Source organism: Callorhinchus milii, unplaced genomic scaffold, assembly GCF_018977255.1.
Source record: "Callorhinchus milii isolate IMCB2004 unplaced genomic scaffold, IMCB_Cmil_1.0 Scaffold3, whole genome shotgun sequence".
Lineage (NCBI taxonomy): Eukaryota > Metazoa > Chordata > Chondrichthyes > Chimaeriformes > Callorhinchidae > Callorhinchus > Callorhinchus milii.
This window is the reverse complement of record NW_024704744.1, coordinates 27,101,150-27,127,927: the sequence shown is the minus strand read 5'-3', so window position 1 is coordinate 27,127,927 and position 26,778 is coordinate 27,101,150. Positions and strand designations below refer to the sequence as shown.

General features: G+C 38.6%; 1 protein-coding gene across 1 annotated transcript in view; it reads left to right on the top strand.

Moving 5' to 3' along the window:
- The window catches only part of LOC103185010 (macoilin-like), a 50,226-nt gene that overhangs the window by 3,857 nt on the left and 19,591 nt on the right, over positions 1-26,778 (top strand). The window contains exons 2-3 of the mRNA XM_042332808.1: positions 17,618-17,759; positions 19,471-19,597. Coding sequence (XP_042188742.1) covers positions 17,618-17,759; positions 19,471-19,597 — 269 coding nt within the window. The remainder of the gene's footprint in view (positions 1-17,617; positions 17,760-19,470; positions 19,598-26,778) is intronic.

Sequence of the window (26,778 nt, the reverse complement as noted above, 5' to 3'; positions counted from 1 at the left end):
CACTTCCTTTCTCCCTACTTTTGTTTCCTAAAAACTTATCTTCAGGATAACTCTTTTGGTCAACATCTCATCTTCACTTCCTTTTCTGTGCCTGGGCCGCCCTGTCATAATTGTGAGACATTTTAAAATGTTCATTCTAATTGAAAGGTGCTATATAAATATGAAACGTTTCAGCCATAAACAGCAGCTCACAGCTTCATTTCCGGATAGGTCAGTATTTGGTTGCACTTCAGCTGGACTTAGTTTTAGTGCCTCTGGTCTTGGGAAGAAAATAATGAATTAATGTTTCTGGCTCAGGATAGCTGCTCTGTGACCCCCGCGAGACAATATGTCAGTGTTGGATAAGGGCAGGATCAGGCTCAACTGTGACAGTTGGTTAACCTGCTGACACTTACTGACTGGACCGACGCATGAAGAATGGGCACTTGAGTGAGGTGCCAGAAGGCTGCTGGTCCTCACAGAATTGTACCCTACAGAGGGAATCAGTGACTGCAAGAGGGGAGAAAATTGGCTTGAAAGAGGAAAACAGATTAAAAACTAGCACCCAGTTGTTAATGTGGTTCGTAATTTCATGTTTTTTCTTTAATAATCTCTCTATTTTTTTAATGAAATGTATTGCCTATTCACATACAATAATTTCATTACTCAATAGCATATTCATTTTAGTCATTTCCATGATAACGTAATGACTTGATAGAAAATCAAACGTGTTATTTAACAACGGGTGGAATTTTCTCCCTATCCAAATAAAAAATAATGGAGAGTTAGAAACAGGGACAATTGGAATGCTCAAATGCTCATGTATTAAAAATAGAAGTTACAATTTTTCACCCATCAGTATAAGTATTGAAGAGCAGTTTCCAAAACCCTTTTTGAAACCAATAATTAATAATAATAATAATCCTTGCATTTGATATTGAGCCTTATGTCATTGTGACATCTCAAAGCGCTTCACAGAATATATTGCAAGATGGGTTGAGTGTGTATTCTGTGGACAAAACTGGAAGGTGGTTAATTGAAGCTGGAAGTCAGCGTCTTTGTATTAACTCTGCAATTTTCATGGGGGTATTTAATGATGGTTTCAGTAATGTCAGGGTATTGACCAAAAGCACAGTCAAAGATGTATGTTTTAAGGAAGGTTTTGAAGGCAAGGAGAGAGGAAACCGGGCTAAATTTTTTTTAAAGCAATCCAGAGTGCAGCATTAAAACAGCTGAAGGCTCAGCCAACAATGGTTGGTCAGTGGGAGGAAAGTTGGTGTTACACAATGTGCCTTGGGTGACATGAGCTGCTAATGGGATTTCCCCATTATAATCAGGCATTGCTAAAAGTGCTATCAGGAACATCAACCGAAATTTCAGCTCACCAGTGACCAGACCAGAAACTGCCTTCTCTTTTCAAATAGGCCATGGGATCTGTAACACCCACCTGACTAGGCAGATGAGACCTCAGTTTAACGTCTCAACCAAAGGATGGCACCTCCGACAATGCAGTGCTCTGCAGGCACTGTATTGGAGTGTCAGACTAGATTGTGAGTTCAAAGTCTCAAGCCGGGCTTTAAAACCCAACCTTTACTGACTCAGAGAGATGAGTGCTACCAACTGAGCCAGGCTGACATCTGGCTGTTACAGGTTATAATTATGGTGAATCTTTCATAGCTGCTGATTATTTAAGATATGGATTTAAAATCAATTTAATAAACTTCATAGCTTGAACATTAGACAAATTAATCTGTTTCATGGCACGGTTTATTTAGTTATCAAACATTTCGGATCCCTAAAATAATATTTTTGCTTGTCTCAGTTTATTGAGTTTGTGTGTAATCTTGTTAAATCAATTTGAAGCAACCTTGCTTAACTGTGAATAATGTTTAGACATTATCATGATAAATGCAAATTATAACAAAGTTTTAATTTTGTTCCTTACAAAGTTAATAATTGCCAGCTCTGCTTTCCCAACAGCTCGTTAACAGTAACTCTCCTCTCTCTGCCAACAAAGTGCATAAAACATGATCTTAGTATATTTTGCACAACCACATTTAGTAGATGTTTATCTTAAGGTTAAAGTACTGTGCTTTATGTTGATTCTTCTTCTACTCAAGGTACTGATTCTAGTTGTTGAAGTGTTGCACACTTTCATAGGGTCTGGGAGCCCTACAGTACGTTTTATTCTTTATGTAAGAACGTAGACAGTGTGAGTCGACAGGTGTTTACTAAGAAAGACATCACAGTCAAGCCTGATCTTATATCCATCTGATATACAAATGCAAGCTCTTTCAGTCCAAAACACTGGATGATCCAAACTAAAATCAGTCTTACTTTCAATGGCTTATTTTTTAAGGCAAATTCTAGCATCCAATTGCAGTTGTGGCCAAGCTAAACTAATTTGCTATAGACTAGGAATAGTGTGTGTAACCTTCTGAATGATATTTGTTAAATTAGTCTTTACTCATGATGCTTTCATGGTACAATTGACTTAAACACCCCTTAGTTAGGAAAGGGACAAATTATATTACGATTATTGACAGTTCTGTAAGTATATTTGCTACTGCATGAGGACCGGATTAGATTCGGCCATGATGGATCTTGCTTTTGAATACACCAACACTCTGTGCAGACAATCAGCAGCTTTAGAACCACATAGCAGTATGAGTTGCCATTATTGGGAAAGGATAAGTAAGGGGAAAATATTGCTCAGAAAAAAACATTATATTTAAATTATAATGGTTTATTTAGATATGGTATATTTTGCAAACTCAAGGAACATTCCTGTTGTTTTGTCTGCAGATGTGAGAGATATTCGCAGGTTACAGGTGTGCAAAGGATATTATCCAACTTTTCTACAGGATTAGTATTTCATAGAAGAACACCTGGTGTTCTCATACTGATTGTTGGTTATTTATACCAATTGATTGCATTAGGGATTTCTGTATCCCTAACAAGGTGAGCATTAGGTTAAATAATGATCAATATACTGTCATGAAGACTGTCAGCTTGGCTCAGTGGTAGCACTCTCGCCTCTGAGTCAAAAGGTCCCATGTTGGGACTTGGAATCGCATAGACTGACACTCCAATGTAATGCTGGGGGATTGCATTGTCGGAGATGCTGTCCTTTGGATGAGATGTTAAACTGAGGTCCTGTCTGCCTGTTCAAAGATTCCAAGCCATTATTTGAAAAGAAAAGAGGAATGTCTCCTGGTGTACTAGCAAACAAGCCCCCAAATAAATTTGGTTATTCACTGCTTAGCTGTTTTTGGGACATTGCTGTGTGCAAACGGGCTGCACATTTTACCCCCAAAATATGCAGTAATCCACTTTACAGTATATCCTGTGAAGTGCTTTGAGATGTCTCAATGACGTGATAAGGCGCTATATGAAATGCAAGGATTAGTATTATTATTATTATACACACTGATATTTTCTGTATACAGTACCTCTTTTTAATCCTTCAATGTGTAAAGTGATCACGAGGAAATCATTAAAGATGGCAAAAGATCATCTTAACAACATAATATTGTTAATTTTACTGTTAGGTTTTGGCTTAATGAAGGCTATATCATTTTAACATTTAAAATTATTCCTGTGTACTGGAGATTATTTGTGTTAAAAGAACTTCAAAACTGGGCTTATATTTGGAGTGAATCCTTGTAAAACTCACACTAGATTACTTTGCAATCAATATTAATGCAGTCATTGGCTGTAATCATAACACCTCAAGTGCACTTACTCAGAATATTGACTTTTAGAATTTGTAACCTTAGACTGCCAATATTTCTAGGGAAACAATCAGCGAAAAGCACTATTAATGCAATAATAAGTTACTTACATAGCAAAGACAACAACAGCAACAACTTGTTTATATAGTGCCCCTCATGCAGGGTAGCATCCCAGAGCGGCGGGATTGCTTTATTCTGGTAATGCCAATGAAACAAGTAAACCATAATTTCAAAAGCTAAATGACAAATTTAAAAGAGTTTACTTGTTCCAACCATGGTATCTTTTTTGCTTCTGTACTCTCGGCTTCCTTATGATGCCTCCTAGTACTCTTGTCCACCTATTTTGCCTCCAGTTTTAACTTTTGTAAAAGCTATTTTTACTTTAGAATCTGCTCCTTATATTTCTTCTGGCTTTTCTGATTCCCATTGTCATTTTGCGAATGTGAGAGCAGCATTTTTAAAGCAGTTTTCCGTTGGCCTGATAAGCAGATTTACAGAAATGGGCAATGAAAAGGGCAGACATCAGACAGCATCCTCTGCAGAGAGAGGGAGAGAGAGAGAGAGTATACTAACAAGCTGTATACTAAAGTCCATGACACTTTAAAATGTAATAGTGTCAGCTGTGACAGTCTGATTTTTCCGCTATCTATCATTCCAAGTTTTAAACTCCATTTAACACCATTTAACTCTCGAGGTAGAGATTTAAACTTTAGGGAAAACATTTTATTTTTCAAACAGTAATGATTTATGCTCGCACATTAGCGAATGATGTGTGGAATTCGATAACAGTGATGGACTCAAAGAATCTATGGCATTTTTAAATGCACCAGTGATTATTTCAGCATTGGTATTGGCTGAACAACACATTTGTCCCTTGTTCTGTGTCTGAGCTAAATCTGTGTTAATTATAAGGGTCATCATATAAAACAATAAAAAGTATAAATATGATTTTTAAAAAAGATATTCAAGATTTCTCCTTAAAAAGGCACTGGGAATCCACATGCCTCTATCCCTATCTGCTGCAACCCTCACCCATGCCTTCTGCACATTTAGAAACTACAGACCAACCAGAACTTTAAAGGTCATATCCTTTCCTGTACCAGGCTGTGCCAGTCAGTCACCCCTCATCCATACCAAGCTTCACTGGCTCCCTATTCTATGGAAAATTGACTCTTAAGATCCTAATTCTATGCTTCAAATATCTCTAATGCCTGCCGCCCACTCCATTCTCTTTGCCAACTCAGACCTGCACCACATTTTCCACCATTCCATGTCACAGTACCTCCATTCCACCATTGGTAGGCCAGCCTTCAGCCACCTGGCCCTGCTCTCTGGTACTCTCCCTAAATCCTTCCGCTGTGCCCCCTCCCTCTGCTTTCTAAAACCTACTGCTTTGACTACACCTTCGGTCACTATACAAAAAACACTACCCTATTGTAATCGCCACCTGACACTCTCAATCTACAGTGGGTAACCAAGCAAGAACGTCTGAATATACATCCATCGCCACATCCTTGGTGTTCACCCCTGCCTAGTACTCTTACAAAATCACATGAGAGGTTCAAATGAAGAAAATCTTTCAGTCCATTCAAACTGAATACTCACCCTAAATCTTGTGAAGGGCTTTGAGACGTCCGGCCAATGTGAAAGGCATTATATCAAATGCAAGAATTATTATTATTATCATTATTTATTGGGTGTTATAGGGATGAACATTGAGCTGGCTCTTTTGGGTGAAAACGTAAAGCCTACATTGAATTGAACACTCTTAACACTAAGACCCAGCACATCATGGGTGATAGATTCCCATGGATAATAATTACAGTTATTTTAATGAACATTCTGTCATTAAACTCTGTCATTAGACTCCTCCAAAGCCATGTAAATTCTAAGGATAACTCTTCCATTTACGTTGATAGAACACAGATCCTTTAAAATACTGAATTCCTGTTCCCCATCAACAGAGGCGGAGGTGGCATCAGGAAAAAGTGTCTCTTTGTATCTCTGCAAATGGGATTCAGGCAGATTTCTCCTCTGCTGTGCCACCCGAGTCCTCTGTATGACGTTTATGTAAATTATTTTCCCTCCTGGGTTCTCATTTCCATGTGGACCCCATCATCTGATTAAAAGAAAGCAGGCAAACATGCAGATGTGTTTATGACTTTCAGCACTACTGCTCTGCATCAAAATGACTCTTAAGGGAGGAAACGTAAAGCATGAGAGTGATGGGCTCCCATGGATAATAATTACAGTTATTGTCATAAGTGCTGGTTATGATGTCTTTTAATGGAAAATATGCGTGAAGAATGGAGAGCCTCAATCCAGAAGTATGTTTCAATGAACTTGCACTTACACAGTGTCTTTCACATAGGATGAACGACTTTTAGGATGAATGCTCAATACGGTGAAGACAGTTTTGAAGCGATTGTGAGAAAAAAGACTTACGGGCATTGATCTAATCCTGCAAATGAAACAAAAGGAATATGCATTTTCATGGCACTTTATTCTGTTGAGCCATCTTATGGCGCTTAACAGATCATTTTTAGGGCAATGCAGGAGCCATTTACGCCAGCCCTCCCTGTCTTCCACCCCTCCTGATCCCAACCCCCTTCTCAGGTCCAAATCCCTGACTGTCCAACACCTTGGGATGTCCTGACGTGAAAGGCACTTTACAAATGTAATTTGCTGTTGTTTGGATTGGCAAGCATTAATAGTGTCGAGTGTAAGTGAAAAAATGCATCTACTACTAAATGTGCAAAAATGTCTGAAATTAGACTTCTGACAACTAATGCTTTCAGCAATAAGTTCTAACAATTAAAAGCACCAGAATGTACATGTGGGGAATTCAACCTGGTGAAGTGGTTGAATTGTCATTTTTATTTGACAAATAAGGAAGACTGCTTAATGCGGGTCAAGTGTATTCCAGTCCTCCTGTTAAGTGGGATAACATTTTACACTTCACCATGAAGTGAAGTGTATGTTTACACATTAAATGTTGTATATGTGCTTGAAATCAGGTTTTATTTTGTGGGGCTGATGTCAGTGAGGTCATCAGCCAAAGGCTGAGTAGTTTGGGCAATGTCAGAATGGTTATGCAAATGAGGACTGATGCCTTAATACTGTTGCTCTCTGGACACACATGTTTGAAACAGATAAGATGGGGGTAGCCCAATGGTGTAGTGGAGAGAGCTGCAGCTTCTAGTCCTGGAGCTCACTGGTTCAAATCCTGGACAATGTTGAGACTTAGAAGGCTAAATTGGTCCCAGTCTTCTCAGGCTTGGGAGTAAATGACCTGCAGTCTCTCTCCAACACCATCTACTGGTTGTGTGGGTCTGTGCACACAGACGTGGAGAAGTCAATCTTGGCTGTGATGTCCATACAGTCAAGTGGACCCATTGCTACTTCACACACTGATGGTCGCTTGGGCCGGGCATCCAGTTCCTGTGGAACTGCAACCAGCAAGAGGAGACCAGACCAAGAGCATCTGCCAGTGGGAAGCAAATGAGAAAGAAATTCAGACACGTTACATTTTTAAAAAACAAATAAGTTAGGTTTGGCAGAAATGTGTCAAATCCTTGGTAAATCACAAAATGGAGTGTTTATCAAAATATTATATTCTGCCTTTGTGCCCTCAGTCTTGTGTGACTTTCCAGTCCACTGGGTTTCTTTAATAGAGCACCATTGTTAAGGCTAATGATGGTTCCATTGTGCACTAAATGTAGGGTAAGCATAGCCTTGAAATTTAAGAGGTGAATAACAATTCATTCTGGAAAATATAGCAAATTCAAATCAGATTATGGTAGAGGCCACATCATTATTTAATTCTCTTGGCTTAGGAGGTTTGGATACCACAGGCCTGTGGGTCATCCGTGTCACCATTGGTGGCTGTGCTTTCAGCCACCACACTCCTAATCTCTAACACAGTTCTGCTTAAAGGGTATATAATTGCAGGTTGTTGTTGTCTGCTGTAATGTCCGGTAAAGATATGTCCAGTAATTCCCATGTTCCTCTACCTTCTGCCTTAATTCTACTTGGAAGACCAAATATGCATAAGATTTATCTGTACTTTGAAGCTTTCTCCCCTCAATATCTTACGGAGCCATTTGCAAATCCAATTTCGGATTTCTATGTTAAGAAAATGGATATGGAAACCTTTTTCAGATTGCTATGCAAGGTGCCAATGGTGCAACATTGAAGGCTTCACCATTTCATGTATTTTCAGCCTTTTATAAACTGCGCAAGTAGTAAAAATGTAACTTACAGCATTTTGTTTGTTGAGCTTTGAATTGTTTATGATGTGACAGGTGCCACATTCTAGTTAAAAGCAATACAGTAATGTGTTGCCGTATTCACTGGGGATGCCCTTTGGTGCACTCCTGTGTTGCCTTTGCTGTAGCCTGGGGGCTGCAGGAAGCACACTAAAAAAAGTTTTTGTTGATTCTATATCTTTGCAGCCTGTAGCTGGAGCCGGGATTGATGGGAAATATCCAATACAATGCAGTTGTATGATTTCCTGTTGCCTTTACATGTTTATAAATTTGCACTCTGCAAATTGTCTTCAAATGTCACAAGAGCTGCAAAAATAGGACAATTTGAAATGTTGTTGATAAAAACGATGATGTAAAGGAGTATTCCTTTAATCCAACCAAAGTAAATGGAACAGACTGCAAGTCTATGTTCCTTTCCACCTGTAAGCCTGGCCCTGTTTTCCAATGACATGTGACATTCTCTTTATTCTCATTATGTCCATCACTTCAGTTCACTCAGAGAGAGAGAGAGAGAGAGTGGAGAGAATTGGAGCTGGCTGCTGTATTAGAAAATATTCCTTAACTGAAATTGCATGAAACAACAAAAATGCACGTGCACTTAAACAGTTCCACTAAAGATGGGATAAGGGATACTTTTTTAAAAAAACAGGAACTCATCTACGCTATTCTTATGAGCATAATATTAAAATTAAAAACAGTAATAATTCTTGCACTTGATATAACGCCATATCACGCCGTTAAGACGTCTCAAAGTGCTTCACTAAATGTACTATAAAGTCAATTGACAGTTTTGTGGAGGAAGAGTGCATTTATAATAATAATAATATAATAATCCTTGCATTTGATATAGCGCTTTTCACGTCTTCTCGACGTCTCAAAGCGCTTCACAGAATAGACTGTAAAGTGAATTGACCGTATATTTGTGGGCGAAAGTGGCAGCCAATTGTGCACAGCAGTGTCCCACAAACAGTCACAAACACACAAAAAAAGTTAAAATTTATTTAAAACAAAGTAAATAAATGCACATTTAAATAGTGCACTGACTTTTGATGGTGAAGTAGATGTGCTTATAAAGTACAGGATTGGGCACTATCTTTACTTGGAGTCATCAGGCTTGATAGGAAACTCTGCAGTGGGGAAAGAACATGTTCCTCTCATGATGTGGCTTAATGAGAATGTGACAATGTCCTTTACAGATCCAACCATCAGTTCACTGGATATAAGGAAGCCTTTTCTCAATTGCCTTCCTGAGTAGGTGAAACAAAATCACAGATCTTCCTCTCACTTTTGTAAATTGAAAACTGTTGCAAATATCTAGTCAAATAAATTAGTGCTGCAAGTTTGTTTAATATAATATCGTTGTTGCTGTATAATTTAAAGTTAATTTGCACCTGTTTTGCAAACTGTTAAGAGGTTGTGTTTCAGGGAGAGGCTACACAATTTTGAATGTTTAATATCAGAATGAGATATTGTTACCACATAGCAATAATAACCACCACATACAATAAACAACACATGACTTATACCCCATTCTATTTTTAATAAATTATCCAGATATTTTTGTGCACCACTAAACTAAAGTATGCATGCAATATGCATTTCAAATATACCACTGCTTGCCAATTAGGGTTGTTCATTCCTTGGGGAATTCATTCTTTGGGATTTCCTTTTACATACAGTGTGGTACATTTTTATGTTTCATCATTTATAATGACTCAGATTGTGCAATTCCACAATAATTTGACAATTTGTCACAAACCAAATATTCAAGACATCCTCGCTGGGTCATTTTGTAATGAAGCTTGTATTAATGATTGAATTTTCACCAAGGTAATTAAAATAATCTGTTTTTAAAATTGTTTGATAAAATATCCAATTATTTATTGAAGCTCCTCTTCACAATCCCTGTGTATTATAATACTTTCATAAATGGGTTGAATCACTTGCAAATCTAATCAAATTTCTACAAGCATTTTCAAATAGGACTTTGAATTTTTAGAACTTTTGCCTCCCTCATTATATAAAAAATAAGAGTTTGGGGAATAATGATTTAAGAAGATATTTAAAATAGAATAGAGAAGAGATGGGGGAGAAATTCCACCTGGATACAGGTTTATGTAGCATTTCAGAGAATCCAGAATTTGGCACATTCTTTAATTTTCCAGCCAATTTTCTGTAAATTATTTTAAAACTACAGAACCAACATCAAAGTTAACATTGAATTCACCAATTTTACAAATTCTGGACTCTGATGTTATTTGCGATAATTATCATAGGATTATTATATTGTATTCCCATCAAAAAAATTGCAAAACATAAAGAGAGAAGAAATTAGTTTGAGACCCAAACTCTAGATTTTATTGAATATAATTCTGAAATAAGGCCCAGCCTTAGTTTTGCAGGTTGAGTTGAGTTCAACAAACACCAACCTGCTTGATGCCCCCCCACCAGTTGATGAGCTTTCAACCATTCTGCCCTGACTTTTTTGAAGTCCACTCCAGAGTCTTTCTGCCACATTCCTTTTCTCCCCATCTTTGAAGACCGTGCATTCGGACACCTTCCTCTTTCTAAAACCCTTCTCAGCCCCCCTCAGTTCGGGCTCCACGTTGAGATGACCTCCTGATGTGAGAGGTGCTGCATCAGTGTAAAATTGTTGTTGTTGAATGTATAATAAGCCTCAGGAAACAAATATAAATAGGAAATGATGAACCTTTTTTAGTACACTGTGTGATTTGTGACCTTGTGGGTGTGGATAGTAAACATTACCATGATATGAAAGTTAGATAAGTCTGTTTTAATACAAACACGTTTTTGTAGCAACATCAACTTGCACTTATATTGCACCTTTCATGTAGGAAAACATCTCAAAGCGCTTCACAGAGACTGAATGGGAGCCCAAGCAGGTTGGGAGATGGGGGGGGGTGGCGGGGAGTGGTGAAATTGGGTAAGCAGGGTGCGTCTTTCCAGGAAGAGAGAGAAAATACGTTCCAGACACAGGGACATTTCCAGTTGTTGGTGGCATACGTATGTGGAACTCTCAATTTGGTTTGGATACTTTGAAGCACAGTGATGGGTTTCTGTGGTGTCAGACCGTCTGACCCCTAAGAAAGGTTTCTATCTAATAATATAATTTCTTATTTTCAGACTCGTTCTGAAGTTTAATAAAAACAAACAGCTAACTACAGTACATGGTACAGTACACAAAAATATCCAAATTGTCTTTGTATCATTTGGATTTACAAACTTCGGTAGCAGTACTGAGCTGCAGGTTACTTCCTGTTCAAATCATCAATTAATAATAATAATAGTCCTTGCATATTATATAGCGCTTTTCATGTCTTCTCGACGTCTCAAAGCTCTTCACAGAATATGCTGTAAAATGAATTGACCGTATATTTGTGGGCGAAACGCGGCAGCCAATTTCGCGCAGCAGTGTCCCACAAACAATCGTGGATTGAAAATGACCAATTTATTATTGTTTTGTTTCGGAGGGATTATTATAACGCGTGTTGAGTAAGGAAACTTGCCCAAGGTGTCGCCCTGCCTGGAATTGAACCCAGGTGTCTCGCTTGCAAGGCGAGTGCTCTAACCACTGAGCTACAGGACTCCAATTCATAAGGGAATCTATATTTTGCAGGGATATACTTAAGGTGACTTAAGATACCCCAATGAAAGCCATGCTTCACAATGTCAGCATGTTGAACTCATAGTCAAAGAGGACACCCCAGATCAGTGCTGGGGAATGCTGCTTTGTCAGAGGTGCTGTCCTTCGGAAGAGAAGACTGAGACCAAGCCTGCCTGTTCAGGTTGACTTTAAAAATCCCAAGGGAATATTCACACAAGGAAGGGAATTTCTTCTATGTCTTGGCCAACAATCCCCTAAATAAAATGGGTCATTCATTTCATGTCTGTTGGTAGGGCATTGTGGTGTGCAAATTGGCTGTCACATTCACCTACAAAATAGACAGTCACAACACTTCAAAGTAAAAATCCTGTAATAAAGTACTCTACCAAATCAAGGATTATTATTATCTTTATTTAAATCCAAGATACTTTTGGTGTGTATGGTAGAACAAGCTTTTATTCAGAATATAGTCCCATTGGACCAAATAGGAAAACGTCAATAAATATTAATAAATTTGTACTGAAGCACATCTTGTTATTTGGATTGCTTTTGCTTCACCGAAATATCCTATTTCAAAACTGATAAGGTGTGCTACATACCATTGAATGCAGACTTGCCAAGGCTATTGTAAATCTTTATGCCTGAATGTTTTCTCCTGTAGATTCAGATATGCTTAAATGAGAATGATTGATCCTGCTGCATTGGTGCATGCACAGACACCTTACAACTCAATAGCAAAGTACCCATTATTTCAGTAAAATAATCTCTTCAAGTTGGATGGTGTTACAACAAGAAACCAAGCCTTGCATTATCATTTAAACCCTTTGCTTCCCGCTACGTAGTGTGAAATTGCCCATCATTATGTATCAATTTAACTTTGGTAGTTGATAAAACTAGGGAAAAAAGGACTTTGGTGGTTTATGAGGTTATGGTATCCAGATGCCTTGGTTTATAATTGAGTGCCCTCCACCATTTATTCTCAACATTATTAGAGGAACAGCAACAGACTACAAAGAAGAGTAGGCATTTTTTACAATATGCTAACAAGCTGCGCAGTTCTACACCTTTGTGAAGGCAGATGTACTTATGTACTTAAGTAATAAAATAATTATGTGAATAATTCATATTTCCATAAAGGATCTATTGTGAATATGTTAATCACGAAGATGGAGTATATTTTGGGGTTAGTATAATGATGCATGTTATGGAGCACTATTTCCACACTTGCTGCGTTTTTCTGTGATAGGTTTATTAACCAATGCAGATTCCTTACTAGGCCCCTCTAGATTAAGGTTGTTCTTTTAAAATCGTACTTATTGGTTTTTCCTCTTGCCAGAGAGAATCCCTAGGGCAATGTGTTCCTGTTTTGCAGTTCAATCAGAACACATTTACGATTCAGCTCATGAAGAAAATATTTCTGCTGAGAAGGAACTCAGCATTTTGGGCTGTTCAAAATAATTATTTTTATTATCACACAGAAGAAAGTGGCTAATATTTGGAATGCACTACCCAGGGAGGCAGAGCAGGCAGATTGTATCAGGAAATTCAAGAGGGAATTGGACACCTTTGTGAAGAGGACATCTAAAAATGAGTATGAGCGACAGTAGCATAAGTCATTGGTTGACTTTCGGACCAGCCAGATGACCTGTAATGGTCTTTTCCAGCCCCGTATTTCCTTGCGTTAAGTAAGATCTTGAGGTATTCTGGAGGGATGAGATGAGATGGATTGAAGGGCCTTCTTCATCCAAACTAATCTTTTGATCTTGTGACTATGGGTAATCTGCAATGCTGGCACAATTACTCACTGGCGATGCTTTTACCATTGAGGATGAAACGTGTATGTGTGTGTGTGCCACATCATGTTAAAAAGGCAGGGAGTAATGTGATCATTCTCACATCACATATCATATTTTTATCTCTTCATTTTACATCTTCTATCAGAGCAAACTCTGGGCAATTTGTTTGCCTACAGAACAAATGATTCTCTATTCCAGCTATTTAGCTATCACCTTTCCACATTTCATGTTTTCTATTGGAGCGCTTCAATTTGTTTTTAAACATAAAGCCAGAAAAGGTTACAAAACTGAGAAAATGATCTGAAAGACACATTTGTCAGTGTATTCCTGAAAGTAGGGTCTAAGGTTGTTTCAAGCAGAGTTGTTAATAGAAGCCTGGGTAGGTAGATAATGTAGCTATCAACTCAGCTTTACCACCTGGGATGCTTCCAGTTGAAGTATAATAAAATAAGATTATTGTCTAACTTCTAATTCTTGTGTCTGCTACTGGAAGCAATCTCTTATTTTAAGCCATCTCAGTGACATTTCTTCACAGATATAAATTGATGAATAGCTTATTCCATGGAATAAGTTTGAAATGATTATTTATCATTGGAAATGCGCCACCAAGGGATTGGGCAGGAATCAAAAGTGGTTATCTTGTCAACATATACGACATTCATCATACTCCATGAGAATAATTGCGTGCAATTGGTCATCTAATCTAAAGATGAATATTATTGACCTTATGCAGAGTCAAGCAAAGTAAGTCATCGGGAAATGTTAGGAAATCAAGCCTAGTCTCTCTGGGTAAGAGATAATTTAATTAGCCTTTTCAAAATTATAGGAGAGTGGAATAAAGTTAATCCAGAGAAGGATTCAACCACCAGGAACACAAAATAAAATGAGTAGATATATTATTTTTAAAAAACGGTATTGTATTATGTTCCTGAACAGGAATGAACAGGGAAGTTATTTTGACACTGAGCTAGTTTGTGCCAGAAAGGATACAAAATCAACATTTCCTTTGGAAAGTACCAATTCCCTTTGCAATTCAATGTGTCATGTGAAAAATGCTTTCCTTGATATGTGTGAAAAACAATGAGTGTTTTTTTGGCTTGTATTGTTATGTTCATTACTTAGATCTTACATAAAAGTTATTTTCAAAACTGTCATGGTGAGATACAAAGTACAATACAATACAAAGATGTGAACATGCAGAGTTAGGAAACATGAAGGGACAAAAGGCAATCCGTCTGACACAAACACTGGCTGTTTTTCACTGTGGCATTGAGATAGAATATTGCCTTCAAGAACTGCATGATGCTTTGAGCTCTCTGAGATAAAATATATCCACTCCCTAGAGCAACCAAGCATCAGACGTTCAAGCAGAATTCCTCCATTGCATTCATATTCGACATTGATATCAACACAGGCAACTTTAAATCAAGTGGGATTGAAAGACATATACTGATGCAGACCACTAAATGTAACCTTGTTTTAGTTTGTCACTGTGGTCATGCACAATATACTACAGTGTGTATTAAGATCCATTTCTTTAATCAGATTACTGTTTTTAATACGATGCTACTTTCTTTTACATTATCAACAATAACAATATAGCGCCTTTCACGTAAAATAGATTTATTCAACTATTAACACACCATCTGGTCAAGCACCAACAGAAAGAGGCATCAGTTCCCTTTCTGGCTGCTTAACAGACTCTGCTGAGAAGTGAAATCATGTCCATTTTATAGAGATGAAGCTTTATCCCCAGATCACTCTCATCTCCTGCTCCTCGTGAGATCTCCTCTGCTGGATTCTTTATGACTGTGTCCAGAGGTTGCTGCTTCTCTTCACACATGTTGTCCTTGTGGAGCTTCCCCCCACCCCCATTACCCATCACCAAGCTGTAATCGGGATTTTGAGGGTCATCTCTATCACCATTGAGTCAGGCTGCTCACGTGCTCTTGAAAGTGGCTGCACTTTGGGGCAGCCTCCAGCAGCTCCTGGCGCCCGCTCCCCCTCCCCACTCCATAGTAGTATTCCCCAAACCCGTTAGAGTATTTCTAATGTTACGAATATGTCTGACTTGTTTTAATACAGAATGTAAGGAATGTAATCTTATTCACATCCCATGTAATTTAAGTCTCTGTTCTAATTTAATGTATTAATGTCATATGCTTTAGACCCACACAATTATCACTGGAGGAGCATGTACCCTTATGGTGGTCCAGATAGTTTATTGAAAGTTTGATGGTTACAAGAGCTATTTTTTATGATTATTGGTATAAATAGTATAACAAATGTTCAATTAATTGAGCTGATCTAGGGTCATTTCATTTTGTAGAATTATCTCATGCGCCCCATTTTATTTATAGTTCCCCACCCATCCTACTCCTTTAAAATAGAGCATGGCATCAGCCTGTACATTTCTTGTATCTTTGGTAATTTGGCTAAAAGGAGGAAGTCCAACTTCTCCATGTCTTTATATGCAGCCAGAAACCATCTTGTTTACATCTGGGCTTACTACAGTGGGCATGGCTGCTTACTGCATTCATTCCACCTCATACTCACACCTAACACCTTCTAGAAAGGTACATCATTCAAGATATCAAGGTAACTGATGTCACCTAAACTCCTTCATCGAGATCACTGCCTAATAATCATCCCCAATATCCATTCGTATTTAACCAGTCTTCAAAATATTTATCATAGTGATGTTTGGGATAGTAAACATTTTCATTATTTTTTGACATATGGGACAGAAAGCTGAATGTGACTATTAACCTCCCCCTCAATCACACACATGCACCCGCATGCACATACGCACACACACGCGCATACACACACGCACACATTAATAAACACTCGCTAATAAACTGGAATTGATCAGTTTCCTCAGTTTAATTGTCTCCCTCATATTATGACCATATCATTTATTCAGTACACAGAAGACATTTATTGCCTTGTAAACCTAGTTTCGTTAAAACACATGATTTAAATATTAAATTACTGACGTCAAATAGCCAATTTTACAAAGCAAATAGGCTGACTAGATCAAAGTGACATAATATGTTATACAGCAGGAATAGAGATATACAGCTGTAATCATCAACTGATAGCTTGTTCATTGTCATACGGAAGGTTTCATTTAAAATACTTTACTATAGGGGTGTTTCAATTTGAATTTAGTACCAAGAATATGCTGTGTAACCAAAGAGCCTTGGAATAGCATATCAGTGTTAATAGAACTGTGATATGAGACAGTTTTATGTCATAGTTATTCCCAAATTGGACGTGTCTCTCACTGAAAGTGTGCCATTAAGACATGGCTCATCAGATATCACATTCAACAAGTCTTTTTTCCCATCAAATTCCTAAATTTGCATTCAGGGTCCCAATGTTTGCTGCATTTTTGTAGAAAGATGAAATAATAATAATCCTTGCATTTGATATAGCGCCTTAGCACGTCTTCGAGATGTCTCAAAGCGCTTCACAGGATATACTGTAAAGTGAATTGACTGTATATTTTGTGGGTGAATTGTGGCAGCCAATTGCGCACAGCAGTGTCCCACAAACATTTGTGAATTGAGTGACCAAATTTGTTACTTTTTTGAAGGGATTATTACCCCTGGAAAAGCGATTTGCCAGTCGGCTAAGAACCGGGTTCCTGCTTACTGCTAGGTAAACGGGCGTCTGGAGTAAGGAATCTTGCCCAATGTTTTGCCCTGCCTGGGAATCGAACCTGGTCTCTTGCTTGCGAGGCGAGCGCTCTAACCACTAACCACAAAATAATTAATTTTTTTAAAAAACTGATGTTTATCCCTCTAGTTTGCCAACGGGTTCAACAGTGTCTCTCCAGGATAACTAGTTCAGTTGTCTAGAATAACTTAAAAGAAAATGAAATAGCTAAATACATGAAGGACGGCACTTCCAAAACTGCAGTACACCCCCAGGACTACATTCAGGTACATTAGCTGATATTCATTCCAAGAACCATTGTGGGACTTGATTCCCAAGATCCAGAGGCGAGAGAGCAATGTGTCAATGTGTCAGATGTCAGCCTGGCTCAGTTGGTGGCTCTCTCGCCTCTGGATCTTGGGAATCAAGTCCCACAATGGTTCTTGGAATGAATATCAGCTAATGTACCTGTTGAACCCGTTGGCAAACTAGAGGGATAAACATCATTTGTTAGAATTTAGATTTTATTAATTTTGATTCCTTTGATTACAGCGTGTCCACGTTTCTCAAGGTCCTGACGGTCTGGGTGTTAATACTATTGACAGATTTCATCCTTGAATTTCGCTTTGAATATTTATGGCCTGGCTGGCTCTTTGTCAAGAGGGTTTATGAGTCATCACGATATCAAGGCCTTGTAAGTATTATTTATATCTTGGCCTCTTTAAAGAGATCTTGAATAAAAAATGTAAATGGGCAGCGAACACATCTGGACTCAGGGTTATAAATGTCTGCATCATATTTCTTTTTTCTTTTCAGCTAGTAGAAAATAATTCCAAATAAGGAAACAATTCACATAAGTGTCCACATGGATTCTGAACATTGCATTCCTTTTAGCATGAGATGTGATCCCAGGCCACAAAATGATGCTCATCGTTACAATGATTAGCAGCAGCATTTGTTGTGAAAATAGTAAAACAATTAAATAAACTTCCAATATTTCTGTCGGTATTTAGCATTCAGTTTGAGAGCTGCCTCCCATCACACAGAGGATACAGTTCAAGATCATGGTTCTCACCTTCAAAGCCCTTCATGGCCTTGCTCTCACCTACCTTTGCGACCTCCTAACCCCCTATCATCCTATTCGTTGCCTCCGTTCAGCGGGCTCCAGCCTGCTTCACGTCCCCGCTTTGCCCACCCCACCATTGGCAGGCGGGCCTTCTGCTACTCTGCCCCCACCCTCTGGAACTCCTGCAGTCCCTCCACCTCACCCCCTCCCTTGCCTCCTTCAAGACCCGTCTCAAGACCCTTCTCTTTGATCGTGCTTTCGATCACCCTGCTTCCCCCACTGCGCTCCACCCTCACCAATCCCAACCCCCAGCTCGGGTCCGAAACACTGACTGTCCAGCGTCTTGGGATGTCCTCCCAACGTGAAAGACGCTATACAAATGTCATTTTGTTGTTGTTGTTGTTGACTCCACACAACAGCATCATGAATTTACGTGGTTACCCTCTTGTCTGGGGAAGTGGATAAGATACATATTCAATTGTGTATAGAGTGATTGAAAAATTATTTGAACTCTTATCAGATTTTAATTATTGTCTTTTTAAATGCTTTAGAATTGGTTCTGTGCTTTGTAACGTACGACGTTTAAAGTGCAGTAAACCAGTGTTTGTAAAGAATAATGTTGGCTCTCATTCTGTTTGAATAGAGTGAGCATTTTTCTCCTATTTCTCACCTCTAGTGAACTCAGTAACGAGATTACTTCAGTGACCAAAACATGTGCATTGTCATCTTGACAATTCTGGATAAACACAGCCAGTCTCGACATTGCTAATTTCTGCTGTCAATTTTGAAGCTGAAATTTTCTTCCAAGTAGACGTTCAAGATATTTCCCAGGAAATCTCTCAGTTCAAAAAAGTCAAACTAGAAGTGACAACTAATACATGTTTGTGAATATCAGTAAATAAATCCCATTGTAAGTGAGGTAAGGCTGTGTGGAAATGGACATCTGCCCAGGTGAAGCTAAGGAGTGCAAAATAGAGAGAGTACTTTTAACTCAAACACAGATGACAGAAATGTAAAAAAANCTGAACTGAATACCGCAAATGATTACTTCCCAAAGGATATTTTTCACCTCATCACTGCTCTCGTACTTGAGACCTGCTTTTGCTGCAGCATTTCTACCGAATAACATACTGTATTTTGCAAATAAAAACAAGCCAATTTTGTAAATCTGAAGAATCTTGAATCAGATTTGAAGCAATTTCTGCAGATTGTTCAGTTACTTGCTTTAGACGGATTCAGATTTTCATTCTTCAATTCAGTTCCTTGTTCGATAATAAAACAAGATGGGGAGACTGGGAGTCCCAGGTGTTCTAATATTAAGCGTATTTTCTTTCCCCAGGCCTTTTCCATACTGTTTGTATGTGCAGCTTTTACCTCAGATGTGGTTTGTTTTATCTTCATACCGTTGCACTGGCTTTTCTTTGCTGCAAGTACTTATGTATGGATCCAGTACCTGTGGAATTCAGGTAAGGTGCTACCTTTTGTATTTCAATAAGAATATAATAACAATAATCCTTGTATTTGACATAGCGTTATAACACGTTATTGAAATGTGTCTCAAAGTACTTCAAAAGATTTATTGTAAAGTGCTGTGTATTTGTAGGCAAACGTGGCAGAAAATTTGCACTCAGCAATATCCCACAATTGTGAAGTGAATGATTAATTTTATTTGGAGGATTGTTGGCCAGGACACCAGGAGAAACTCCCTTCACTTTTGAGTATTGTCGTTGATTCTTTACCATCCAGATAGGACTTACGTTTAAGATCTCATCTGAAGAACGGAGCCCCCAACCATGTACAAGATAGGCAGAAACTTAATATAGAATCATAGAATTATACAGCACAGAAGAAGGCCATTCGGCCCATCATGTCTGTCCTAGCTCTTTGAAAAGAGCTACCAACTAGCCCCATTCCACCACTCTCTCCCCATAGTCCTGCAAACTTGTCCTCCCCAAATAATTATCTACTTCTCTCTTATAACTTGTTATTGAATTGGCTTCCAACATCCTTTCAGGCAATGTATTCCAGATCCGAACAACTCGCTGTGTGAAAACATTTCTCCTCACCTCTGTTTCTTTTAACAACTATTTTAAATCGGTGTCCTCGGGTTACTGACCCACCTGCCAGTGGAAATTGTTTCTCCAAATATAAGTGAATAATGTAAATATGCACTTATATAACAATTAACAAATGGTTATTGGTTCAAGAGCCTATCATTGTTAAGTAACTTAACTAAGGTTACTCTGTGTGGTTTTAATTTAAAAAATGCAAATGGCAACTTTCCTTTTTTAACTCACAGGAATGGTAGAACATGATATAATTTTACAACATGAAATGAAACAGTGCAATTGGATTCCAGCAAATATTCTGGAATGTTAACACCTGGAGAATTTAAATCCCATAATGGTGAATCACTTTGCAATATCTTTCATTTTAAATGTCTAAGATAAACAGAGGGGTTTGGAGAGTCATTTGATCACTAATTATACTCATGAATATTTTCCCAGTAGACAAGTCTTACTGACAGGTTCATAAAGGGGTCTGAGATTTTTGTCTTGGAAAATGTGCATTGCAAGCAGCCACTCCTTTCTGTGCAGGCAGTTTGGGAGATTTAGTTTAATCTTAGTTACTGCCTTTGGGTTACCAGAATACTTTATCACCATAAATCACCACGTGTGATTTAAGAAAATATCCTTCTGATCATTGCACGTCTTAGAAGATCCGTTCTAATGATTAATTCCAATGGGAGTTTTATGATTTGTAAAGGCTTTCAGCAACTTTTACTGGAATTAATGTGCACACTCCAATTCACATAGCAGACTGTGTATCTCATGATCTCGACCTGCAACCTCTCTGGATAACATGTCTTCTCTCTGCTGTGAGGCCTTTAACATGATCTAACAAAGCAATCTGCATAAATTAATATATTATTGCACAGTCTTTATTCCCAGGGTTTAAACAGTTTTTATTTCAATAGATTGGAGGTTTATACACTATAGTCCTGCAAATCATGACTAACTTGGTTCAAATACAGTATCTGATTATTTTTCTTTATTTTGGAGCAATGGCCCATTGTAAGATCAGCAACAAAGTTTTCTTTTAACAATTAATTATAATTATAGAGGAGTAAAGTGTAAGGGAAGATACATTATTGAATATAAACTGGAACCTAAGAATGCAGAAATGTTATTTCTCATAAACGTGGCTAAACCTGGAATAGAGTAATTTTAATGTGGAGTAACTTTAGAGTTATTCAAATTTCAAATTATGATTTGGGAATTCAAAAAGAAAGTCTGATCAAAAATAGAAACTTTGAAACAGCAGTAGACTATTCAGCCCTTCGAACCTGTTCCGCCATTCTATAAGATCGTGGCTGATTGGTACCAAGTCCAATTACCTTCCCTTGCCGTGTATCCCTTAATATTCTATCGTTGAATACATTGAAGTTCCGATTTGGGACATTGCTGCACACAGATTGGCATCAGCATTTGCTTTCAATTCCCTGTAAAGGTCTTTGAGATATTGCAATAGTTAGAACATTGTATGAAATGCAAGAATTATTACAGTTCAGCCCAATTATAGGTCAGATTCATATATTAGAGAGGGATTCATACCATAGAGTGCAGAAGGCATTATTTTTATTTCAATAGTACAGTGGGGGTTACACACCATAGTTCCGCAAACCATGACAAACCTGGTTCAAATACAATTATAGCTGTGTGTATGTGCAGTGAATCCAGTTAGCATTCCTTGCTACAGGTTGACATCTTATGGATCCCAAGAACAGCATTATTACAAGACTCCACTGTACGTAGAACAGATAGTGCTCATCACTGCCTGATAACAATTGACATACTTTGAACTGTCAGTGTTATTGACATAAATTGCAACACAGTGAGATTCCATCCTTCATTCCTTCAGCAACCATTTCCTGAATAAACATACAATATTGTAAACATCTGCATTAAGATAAGTTCTAATCTTCTACATCAAGAATAATATTTAATGGTACAGATTTGAAGCCCGCAATTTGTTTTGAAAAATGATTGAACCTTGACAATTGTGAATTGTGAAGCTCAGTTCAGCATTGGCTTGGTGGTTATTTTACTGCCTGCAGGAACAGCATTGCAAAAGGTAGTTTGCATCTTGTCAAATTTTCATGATTTTTCTATAATTTTTATTAAAACTTTTTTTCTTCTATTTGTTGTTGTTCCCACCAAACATTCCCATGTTAACAGCAACAACGACAACAACTTGCATTTAAATAGCGCTCTTCACGCGGGATAGCATTCCAGAGCATTTCACAGTGATAATGAACCAAGGAGAGAGGGAGGGGTGAGGTGACCATAACACGATCAAACAGGAAGATCTTTAAGTGGGATTTGACGGTGGGGAGGGAGAGGGCAAGACAGGGATTGAGGGAGAGAGTTCCAGGTCAAAGACTGATTGCAAGCATTAGATGGACAATAATGTTTTTAATAATAATCCTTGCATTAGATATAGCACAATTCAAAGCTCATAGAGTTTAAGATCAAGGCTTATCGCATTTACCTTCAAAATACAGTCACAATATTTTACAACAAATCCTATGAAGTGCTGCTCTGAGATGTCCTCCCGATATGGAAGGTGCAGTAACAAATCATTATTTCTTCTACTTCTACTAAACATTCTTTTTTACTTATCAGTTTTGAATGGGTTTATCACCTTGGTGGCAAGGTTTGCTCCACAAGGCCAATTTGCATTGGGAAATAGGTCGAAACTGCATGAGTTTATTTTGTGTTGGAGTGTTACAGGCGACAAAAGAGAGATCCTGGAGTGAATTCAAGTCCATAACCTAATAGTTCAAGAATAATTTGAATTTGATATAGCATCTTATCACATCTTCGAGACTGCTCAAAGCGCTTCACAGAATATACTAAATGAATGCTTTCCCTGATATCTTGACATGATTAAAGTTGCTATGGGAAACTGTTCTTTCCCTTTTGAACTTTGGTTTGAAATCCAGTCGTTTCACTCAGATTCAAATTTTTGCTACTGAGCTCTGAAAGACTCATCAAAGACTGTTTCAAAGAAGTTGCAGTTTTTTAAAAATATGTATACATAATGATACGCGATAAATTATATCTGTATATAAATGTTTCCTCGACAGTGCTGTTTGATTTTCTGCTTGCCTTTTCAGATAATGAGCAGCTTTAGCAGAGTTTTTTCTAAAATATTTATCACTAAATCTTTAATTGCAGTGAGACTCATTTTTAATGACCATCCCTGGACCTGAATTTGGCTTGTCCATATACAGTAGAATCAGTTTGGTCACGGATCCAGGAAAAACTCCCTTGTCTTTTCAAATAGCGCCATGAGATCTTTAAAATGCACTTGAACAGACAGATGGGGTTTGGTTGAACATCTCATCTGAAGGACATCACTTTTCAAAATGCAGTGATGCCCCAGCATTGCACTGGAGTGTAAGCCTAGATTATGAGTTCAAAGTCCTGACAAAGACCTTGAGTCCACAACCTTCTAACTCAACAGCAACAACAATTTGCATTTATGCAGTGCCCTTCACGAGGGGTAGCATCCTGCAGGGCTTGACAGTGGTGGAGTCTCACCGAGCCGGGGGAGAGGGAGGGAGGAGGTGATCGTAAACACGATCAAAAAGGAAGGTTAAACAAGCTGACAGGACATCAGTGGACAGGGTGTCACAGCTGGAGGAGGAGAAGTAGAATTGGGTGTCATCCGCATGTCTGTGGAAGTTGACCCCATGTCTATGGATGACAGCGGCACGAGGGAGCATGCTTATAATGAAAAGGAGGGGGCCAAGGATGGAGGCTTGGGGTACCTGAAAGGCAAGAGTCATACCACTGAGCCAGGCTGATATATCTGACAAGCAGGGAAGCAGATGGATAAGAAGCACTGAATAAGATCATAAACTGGTAGATCTAAAGAGTAATTATTACTGTGAATGGGTTAGAACCTGGGGTTAATGGGGTTGGGGGTGTAGCCTTGGGATGGACAATTGTTCTGAAGTTTTTGCTTGATTTCTTTTGAGAATTTGGGAAACTATCCAGAGCTTGCCTCTCTGGAGATAGAATAATAATAATTGAAGCCTTGCAGTTTGTCAAACACTGGTAAGTTTCATCGAACTTGTTGAGCGATGACCACGATATCCATAGGATTGAGACTATAAAATATGTCAGCCTGGTTCAGTGCTAATACTCTTGCCTTTGAGTCAGAAGGCTGTGGGCTGAAGCCCCGTGTCAGCACTTTGAACTTATAGTCTAGGCCGACTATTGCTACGGGAGCTCTGCATCGGTTCCATCCTTTAGATAAGGTTTTAAACCAAGGCGCATCTGCATGTTCAGGTGTACTTTAAAGATGCCATGTTACTATTCAACAACAACAACAAGATTACATTTGTATAGCGCCTTTCACGTCGGGAGGACGTCCCAAGGCGCTGGACAGTGTACAGCATTTCAGACCCGAGCTGGGGTCGGGGGGGGATAAGGGAGGGGAGGGGAAGGGGGGTGATCGATGGCGTGGTCGAAGAGGAGGGTTTTGAGGCGGGACTTGAAGGAGGCTAAGGAGGGGGCGAGGTGGAGTGATTGGGGGATGGAATTCCAGAAGTTGGGGGCAGAGTGGCTGAAAGCTCTCCCGATGGGGGACATGGAACAGGCCAGAGCCAGCTGAGTGGAGGGAGTGGGCGGGTTGGTAGAGGGTTAGGAGGTCACAGGTAGGGTAATTGGCTTATCAATGATAAGCCAGACAGCCCGGTTAATCATTGCCTTGTAAGACTGTGGGCAAACTGTGGTTTAGCTCCCCCCCACCCCCTCCCCCCAAAAAATATAGAACAGTAGAATAGTCTCACCACATAAAGTGACTATTGATGAAATTAAAGTTGACATGAGTTGAATGAACAGGTTGCTGCTCAATGATAATCTTCCGATATCACACAACAGCAGTGCAGGAGGAAGATAATGAGGATAGGTCTCCTGTGTGGATCTCAATGATTGTAATAAGAAAAGGTGATTTTGCCAATCTGATTCATTATGGCATGAATCTTATGTTCTTACATCAAATGCTTTTTTCTGATTTCCTCTAACTGCCGCAGGGCATTTAAGGGCATTGGCATAGGCGAATGCAATCACGTCAATGTTAAAAATGTTGCTCTAGTGTTGACAGCAACTGCAGGTCATGACTGGGTTTTCCCTGAATAGCTTGTGTGCTTTCATGTACCTCTTTAATCTTACAGAGGGGGTAAAATTAACTATTTCAAAATCATTTATCCATAGATCTATGACCGTTTAATACAAGCCGACTTCCATGGAAAATGAATTGGAACTTTTTTTTAGGTGAAATACTATTTGTATTGAATTGTACTGGGATTTAAAATGCAGGTTGGGCTAATAGCCCAAGGCAGGCATATTCAAACGTACATAGGTGCACTTAATTATGTACTGTCATTAACCGATGCAAAGGATTACAGATTCATCTGTTCTCCTTTTAATCCAGTACACATTTTAAGTCCTGAATGAACAGATGAAATGCAACAAATATTTATTTACAGTGCAATTAAGGAAACTTTTATTGACACAATTAAAATCAAGTCTCAAAATGATCTTAAATCCGTTGAGAAACATAGCATTAACTGTCAAAATAAAACAGTAGTCTAATTACAGTACTACTGACAGAAATAGAAGAAGCCATCTGAAAACCTGATACTAGTCTTCTTGGTATGTAAAAATTGTCATCCTAGTCAGGCGGCACTTGGAGTGCTGAATGTTGTTTTGGTTACCGTTCCGCAGATCCTAGAGTCAGTGAGGAGAGCAACAAGGATGATCCTCAGTGCTAGGGGAATGAGCTATCAGCAACAGTTAGACAAGCTAGGGCTCTGTAGGTTTGAAAAAAGATGTCTTAGAGAGGATGCTATACTGATCTGCAAGATTGTAAATGGAATTAACAAACTAAATTCAAAACAATACCTTCACATGCAAGGGCAGTGCAACAACAGAGCACAGATTTAAGGTTGTAAAGGTAAATTCAGGCCCAGGAAGTTCTTGTTTACTTAGAGAGTAATTAATAACTGGAACGGATTAATGGAAGGCTGGTTGAAGCCAGAACCCTGGATTTATTTAAGAAACAGCCTAATTGGAGGAGGGTTGGTTGAATGTTACATATATAAGAAATGCTGGATAAGAAAAGACCAAGGTCCATCTAGATCGCCTTCCACCTTCTTGATGGTCACATGACATATGTCCCAAAGTACCTATGTACTATAGCCCATAATGTTATTTCCTAAAAGAAATCTATCTAATCTGTGTTTGAAAGAGTGTTCTGGAAGCATGAAATCAAATGGGCCATAGGACCTTGTTCATCCAAATGTTTCTTGTGATCCTGTAAAGGAAAAAAATTGCACTTTTATACTGTTTTACCACGGCAACATGTCTCAAATGAAATTTGTTTAGTGGTTCTGTTTTATTCGGTAGCAGGCAAATTTGCACCTTTTTTTTCTTATTCATGAACCAATCCTGCCAATTGGTGGTGCGGTGGGGGTAGTGGGGGGGGGGGGGGGGGGGAATGAGGGGGCTGTTGTAATGATGAATCCTGAATTAACTTAAGGTTCATCATACCCAACCGATTGAGCTCCTATCGA